The sequence below is a fragment of the Solanum stenotomum genome, chromosome 6, assembly GCF_019186545.1.
Source record: "Solanum stenotomum isolate F172 chromosome 6, ASM1918654v1, whole genome shotgun sequence".
In the NCBI taxonomy this organism is placed as follows: domain Eukaryota; kingdom Viridiplantae; phylum Streptophyta; class Magnoliopsida; order Solanales; family Solanaceae; genus Solanum; species Solanum stenotomum.
Genome location: NC_064287.1, coordinates 46,648,946 through 46,656,467, shown reverse-complemented (window position 1 = coordinate 46,656,467; position 7,522 = coordinate 46,648,946). Strand labels below are relative to the sequence as shown.

At 28.5% G+C, this 7,522-nt stretch overlaps 1 protein-coding gene across 1 annotated transcript; it reads left to right on the top strand.

Moving 5' to 3' along the window:
- The first annotated feature begins 3,270 nt into the window (after window positions 1-3,270).
- LOC125867860 (zinc finger protein 5-like) lies at window positions 3,271-4,151 on the top strand. Its single transcript, XM_049548451.1, has one exon. It carries the CDS (start codon window positions 3,380-3,382, stop codon window positions 4,112-4,114), a length of 735 nt encoding a protein of 244 aa, XP_049404408.1. The 5' UTR covers window positions 3,271-3,379; the 3' UTR covers window positions 4,115-4,151.
- The last annotated feature ends 3,371 nt before the right edge of the window (window positions 4,152-7,522 follow it).

Here is a 7,522-nt window from a genome sequence, read left to right as displayed (position 1 = left end):
GGTAAAATCTTAATTAATATTAAAATAATACTTGGGTTTCTTAATTAAGGGATTTTGTCCGTTGATTAGGATTAGAAGTAAAATACAATGGATGAAAGTAAGACTTTTTAAAGGGGTTAGCTGATGGTAGGGGCCATTTTGTGATCTTGTAATCTACACAAAGGCAAAAGATAGGAATAAGATACATAAAATGTAGAAGAAATCAATCAAGATTAATAAACCAAACCAACCCACCCCCACCCACCCACCCACCAAAATTCTAATCCAAGATTAGTCCTTCAAAAATAAATTGACGAATTTATTCCATATGTTGATGTAGGAGCTGATTTCAAAATTCAAATATAGTTATAGGGAGTAATTGCTTAACAGATGATTATTATCTCAGAAAGTCATTTTTTTTAATTTTAATTTTAATTTTTGTCAAAAAAAAGAAAAGAGAAGAAGACTTTCTAAGATAATAACTATTGTAATTGAATAAGCATCTGATAAAAAATTAATTCGTTGATATAAATGAATTGTCTGATTACGACAAGCCTAGTTGAAATTCTTCTCTTAAAGCATTCAAATAGACTAGAAAGAGCATCCAAGTGTGTGGATTATTAGTCAATGATATATATGTAAATTTTGGAAATTAGGAATCAAATTTCATTTGTCTAAGTTTTGGTGAGCAAAATTATCCTATTTATGTTACATTGGCGAGTGATAATAAAAATACACAAAATAGTCAAAATGTGTGCAAGTTAATTATATTGGACACCAACTTCATGTTTTTTTTTTAAAAAAAAAACTAAAAAGAGATGGAAAAAATCCAATAAAAAAAAATTGAAGAAAAAGGAGTGGGAATTGATGAGAATGAAAAGATTGATTGGTGGACTATTCATATTCACCAATGGAAGATCTTGCAACACAATGGAATAGACACAAAATCTAATAGTTTCTAACATGTCCCACAAAGTTACAATTTATGGGTCCCAATCCAAAGGGGACAACTGTCAACACAAATGCCTTTGCTTAATGTATTATAATATAATGTAATACAAAATTAAAGAGGATAGCATGGTGCATAAAACATATTACTCTCTCGGTTCATAATTGTTTGGCAGGTATACTAAAAATAGATGTCCAAGATTAATTGTCAATTTAAACAATCAAGAAGTAATTAGTCACTTTTTTCCAATTCTGTCCTTAATGATTGTGTAGTTCAATTGAAAAGTTATGTGGACTTTTGGTATTCTTGATATAGTAGGGTTATATTAGTCAAATTACACCTTGTATTAAATTTTCCTTGAAGGATGTGCATGACCTTACCCTGACAAACAATTGTGGACGGAGGGAGTACATTAATAAAGTTCAGAAAAAAACCACACATCAAGGAATGCGATGTAGACAACCTATTATAATGCAAGTTCTAGTGATTGCTTCCATGATTCGAACCTGTAATCTATAAATCATACGAAGATAACTTTATCATTCCTCCGAGACTTCCCTTTAATAAGATAAGTATATTTTTTTAATTTGTTTTTTAATGATATTAGATGATGACTTGATTCACCTTAAACAAATAAATTAATAAGGTTTGTTTGCTCTAAGAAGATATGCTCAGATCTCATAGAAGACCTTTATTAGTATATATGCTTACCTCATCAACCACTTCATTAATATGCCTTTGTTTAGCAACTACTCTTCCATCATTATTATTTTAATTACATCCCTTTTGACAAGGTCAAGATTAAACTATTTATTAATACATTTTTTAGTGAATAGGAGTTTGGATAATTGCAAAGAACCTTCATTTAAGTGATGAATAATCACAACTCTACAGTTTAGTAGTGCATGAACTTAATTTTAGTGTTCTGTAGTAGATGGGACTACTCACCCATAGATGTTTATTTAAATCAAATTTAATATCAATTTTTTTAAAATTTCTCATAGGGTGTCTGATATCTATATTGGAGTCCGGCTTAATCTAAATTCACTAAGAAATCCCAATTGAAAGGGTATAAAATGCTCTCCAACAAAGACAATTTTAATATTTAGAGCTCGAACCCAAAATTTTTGACCAAAAATGTGAATTTCAATTTTCTAGTATTTTATTATAAGATTTGGTAGAGTACAATACATGAATTCACTAATCAATTCAAGGCCAACTAAATCTAGATTTGCATCGAGAAATTTCATATTAGGGGTGGGGTAAAATACTCTCTAAGACTCTAACAAACACGAATTCAGTATATAAAGCTTGAATTTGAGACTTCTGTTTAAGAATGAATGACGATAAACACGACTTCAGTATTTAAAGCTTGAATCTGAAACTTCTATTTAAGAATGAATAATGAGAAATACGACTTTAATATTTAAAGCTTTAATCTGAAACTTCTGTTTAAAAATGAATAACGAAAAACATGACTTTATTATTTAAAAACTTGGATTTTCTAGTAATTTATAAGTTTTGGTAGAGGACAATACATGAATCCACTAACCAAATTGGTCAATAAAACAAGTAATAAATAAACCTTTTAAGTACAGTGATAGATTTGTTGAGTCCTTCCAGGTGATTACATCCTCTATCTTTCTTTGACTTTTGTTGTTTTGCATTTACAATATTTAAAACATTCTCCTCTCTTCAAGCATGGAATATTTCTATTTATTTTTTTAAGTAATCAAGTGGTACTATAATTGCATGTTTTTTAATTCCAATTTTTTTTTAAAGTAAGAATAAATGATTATTTTAGTCGTTAATCATACACACTGAATCCTCTTTTCGTTGGAAAAGTTTATGGTATATCTAATGCATTAATATTTTACAAGATTTGTTTATATTGCATGAGAGACAGCTTCCTAATTATGACTTTTCTTTTTCCCCTCTCTCTTTCTTTAATATTGACTATTGCTACATTTATGCCCTATGCCATTTTTTTAAATATATATATAAAACAAAGTAGTTGCATTGCATATAGTCAAAAGTATTTAAATTTTATACACAAATATAAAAATATTCACATAATCAAATCACTTATAATATAATTAATTACCAGTAAATCATCTCCGATCGAAGAGATATTCATTAAAAATAGTAATTTTCTTAATTAAATATATCACTTATAATATAATTACAAGTAAATTAGACGTCCATCAAAAATCAATGATATTAATTAATTTTTTATAATAAATTAAGTTTATATTGATTGATAGTATAAAAGTTCTTTTATGGTGTCAATGCACATGAGTGGTATACCAGACAAAAATCCATTGAAATCTACTATATAAGGAAGAGTATGCAAAACACAAATTAGTCCATCATAAGTCACACACAAAAACATCATCCTTCTTTTATTATTCCCTCTTTCAAATTCATTTCATTTTCTCAAGAAAAATTAACATGGCTAAAGATGTTGTTTCTAGTACTTTTCAATCTCCATCATCCAATATAAATGGAGAAAATTATCATGAATCCTCTTCTAAATCATGTATAGAAAACAACAACAAGAAGCTTAAAATATTTGGTTTTGAGCTTATTGATGATCCAAAAAAATCTCCAAAAATAGTCCAAAATAATTCATCAAAAGAAGATCAAGAAAGTGTAAATTCATCATCAGCTTCCACAGTTTCATCAGGAAATATTCATCATCAAGAAAAAATATTATCAAATCATGAAGAAATAATGAAGAAATTTGAGTGTCAATATTGTTTAAAACAATTTGCAAATTCTCAAGCTTTGGGAGGTCATCAAAATGCTCATAAAAAGGAAAGAATGAGGAAAAAAAGACTACAACTTCAAGCAAGAAAAGCAAGCTTAAGTTGCTATCTTCAACCATTTCATCATCAAAATTATAACAACAATAATATTATTAATTATCAATTTTATGATCCTCAATTTAATGTTTATGAAGAATCCCAAATTAGTTTCAACCCTAATTATGATTATCAAGTCTCATCAGAAGAAGGAGGAGCAAAGTGGCCATTTCATCAAGATTCTAACAATTATACATTTACTCTTACACATGGAGGAAATAATTATATGAAGCCTCCATCAACTATTTTGGATAATTCTTCATCTACTAAACAAAAAAGTTCATGTAAACCTTTGGATCTTCAATTGGGATTAAGCTTGTAATATTATTATATTAGTGAAAGAAAAGATAGAATTCATTTATATTTGTAGTGTTCTAATTTAGATTATTTCTAGAAATTAAAGAGCTTGATCAAGCATGGTCTAAATATATCCATTTTCCAATTTTTTTTAAAAATCTCTTTATACATTTTGTAAACGTATTGGAGGAAAAGGCAAAGAAAAAAAATGATTTGCTAATTTTTTTTTGTTTTTCCTTTATGGATCTTATGAGAATTAATATATCATATATGATTGAGTAGTTTCAACAACCAATTTCACTTTTGTGTGATAGAAATATATAATTAAGCTGCAAATACAACATCTATACTATTATATGCCTCGATCAACCCCTATTGAATTGGAGTTGTATTAAGAGAATACATTATGAAATTAGCTAATTTTACGTTGACTGTCAGTTTACTGCAATAGTAGCACCCCTCCTTTATTGGATATGGGAACGACAATATGAACAAGCTCATGTCACAGATGAAGTTAGAATCAAGCTCAAATGCAACAACTACTGTATGAATGATGCAAATAGTAATATAATCAAGAGATCTCATTTCTTCTATTGATATTATTTATGTAAAAAATTCAAATTAATATCTGTCTTTTTTTTTTAATGAAAAAAAAAGAACAAGAATTTCAACCTATATATATGCTAAAACGCAAGAATATTGGCTTTTAAAAAGCTTTCACTAGGGTTATAGGGAGGGGGATGTTATTTAATTTACATGCTGATATCACTATGATTTTTTACTTTTACCTTTTCATCACTTGTATTTTAATTTTATCACTTTTTTATTCTTTTCACTTTTCTTTTGAGTGTAATGAGAATTTTGTTTTACATAAACTCGTATATTTGAAGGGGAGTCTAAGAGTAACTGTAAAATTGTATCTGAGTCATGAAAGCAGTCAGTCCGTCACAAATGCTTGTATTAGAGTAGGTTGTTTACATCACACTTCTTAAAATGCACGACTCTTTCCTAAATCCTACGTGAACATGGGATGCTTTGTGCGCCATTTTTTTTAATAAACTTGTCTATTTAATTAACTACTAACTATTCTTCTACCTTCACCTTTTAATTAATTATGGAAAGCTAGCCTATCTTGCCTCTACGAAAGCACTCAATATAAATTTCAAGAGAGGTTATTATTACATTCATAATTAACAATAAACGTTTCATTTTAGTTTAATTTGAGGTTCAAAAAGTGGAGAAGAATAGGTATTCTAACAATGTTTTTTTTTTTTTTGGTTCTTTTCCTTTTTTCATCTTAAACAAATTGCTTTGGTTCTTTTCCTTTTTTCATCTTAAACAAATTGCCCAAGGCATCTACCAAGAAGGCAAAACACATCGTCTAAACATTTTTTCCTTTTTTTTTAAAAAATAATCAAATTTATATCACTAGACAGAGTGTCTAGCGATCTTTTACTAAAAGATAAAAAAACTTTACGGACAAGTACAAGCAAGGGGTCTAGGCCTTACCTTACCGGCCAATCCTAATGAAGTAACAAACTTCTACTAATTAACAAACGTGAAGAGAATAAGAGCTAGAGAGAACTAGATATTTTATGATCATCACAGAGTTATTTGATATTTGTTTTCGAACTTCAATTAATTTGAATTTATGATGAAAATTTCATGACACAGCCTATGTGGGACGCTGTCATGTAAGCGGTGCTAATGTTTTAAAATTTGTGCAAAAATAGCCAATATGAAATTCGTGTACAGACTTCAAATCAGATATCATATGTATTGTGACTTGTGAGTGAAATGAAATGAATAAATCAAATTGAAGTACCATATATTTATATGTATAAACTAATAAAGTCCAGACATAAAAATGTTTGAACTTTGCTTTTTACAAGCAAATGTCAAACTTCGAATATTTTGTCAAAGCCTAACTTTAGAAATCCATATATCTAAAATTAATTCCAAAAGGGCTAAACTTATTATTTTTTACTTGAATGGTGTTCTCAAAATCTCTATATATTTGCAATTGCCCTCGGTTCGCACCATATAAGGCCTTTAAAGACATTTGATTAAGAATGAAAGAATTCTATCTGTCTCGCAGAGCTAAGGAAATCGCTAGTAAAAGAAGAAGAGGGATGTTTCATACATTTATGAGTTCAAATAATTAAAGAGGAGTTGTTGTTACTTAAGACTAAGGTAAAAGTAACAATATAAAAAAAGAAAATAAATAAAAAATGTAGCGAGCACACTATAACAAAGCAAAAGTAACTTTTAGCGAGAACAAATATGCATATTAACAAAGAATGCTAAAACTTTTACTGACGTTAGTTAATTACCACTAAATTCAATGTCGCTATAGGCTTTAGGGACATTTACAAAGAGTTCTAATTGCCTATAAGAAAAACATATTTAGCGGCAATTAAATTATTGTCATTAATTAATTGCCGCTAAAGATTATTTTTGATGTAGTGCACTACAAAAAAAAATTGCACTACATAAAAAATGATCTTTAGCGATAATTAATTAATGACAATATCTTAATTACTGCTAAATATGTATTTTTAGCGGCAATTAACACTCTTTGTAAATGTATCTGAAGCATATAGCGACATTGGATCTAATGACAATTATCTAATGCTGATAAAAATTTTAGCACTCTTTCACTACATCAAAAATAATCTTTAGCGACAATTAATTAATGACAATAGCTTAATTACTGCTACATAAGCATTTTTAGCGGTAATTAACACTCTCTGTAAATGTACCTTAAGCATATAGAAACCTTGGATCTAATGCCGATAAAAACTTTAGCACTCTTTGTTAATATGTATATTTATTGCCGTTAAAAAATATTTTTTTTTTAAAGTGAAAACCTAGGCTAAGGAAAAGAGTAAAACATATAGGGTGTGTTTGGTATGAAGGAAAACATTTTTCGGAAAGGGTGTGTTTGGTATGAAGGAAAACATTTTCTTTTCCAATTTTCTCATGTTTGGTTGGGCTAAATGTTTTGGAAAATGTTTTCCAAATCAACTCATTTTCCTTAAATTTAAGGAAAATGACTTTCCTTCAAAACTTAAGGAAAACATTTTCCAAAACTTTCTTCCAACTTCAAATTACAATTACTTTTTTGTTGAAAAAATCAATTTATTTTGTCCCTACCCTCAAACCACCCCCCACCCCCCCACCCCCCCCAAAAAAAATAATTTTAAAGCTTATTTCTAAATTCAATTTTTTTACCCCACCCTCACCCCTACCCCCACCCCCTCCCAAAAAAATATTAAAAATTGTTTTTAAAAGATATTTTTAATTTCAATTTTTTAGGTTTTTACCCCCCACCCACTACCCTCCTCACATCAGTTTTGTTTTATTGTTTTTAAGTTTGTTTTGAAAAAATATTTTCAACTTCAATTTTTTTATTTTTTCATCCTGATCCTCG

Bases quoted from the DNA above. Each gene is read 5' to 3' on its own strand.
- LOC125867860 (XM_049548451.1), top strand. From the start codon at position 3,380: ATGGCTAAAGATGTTGTTTCTAGTACTTTTCAATCTCCATCATCCAAT.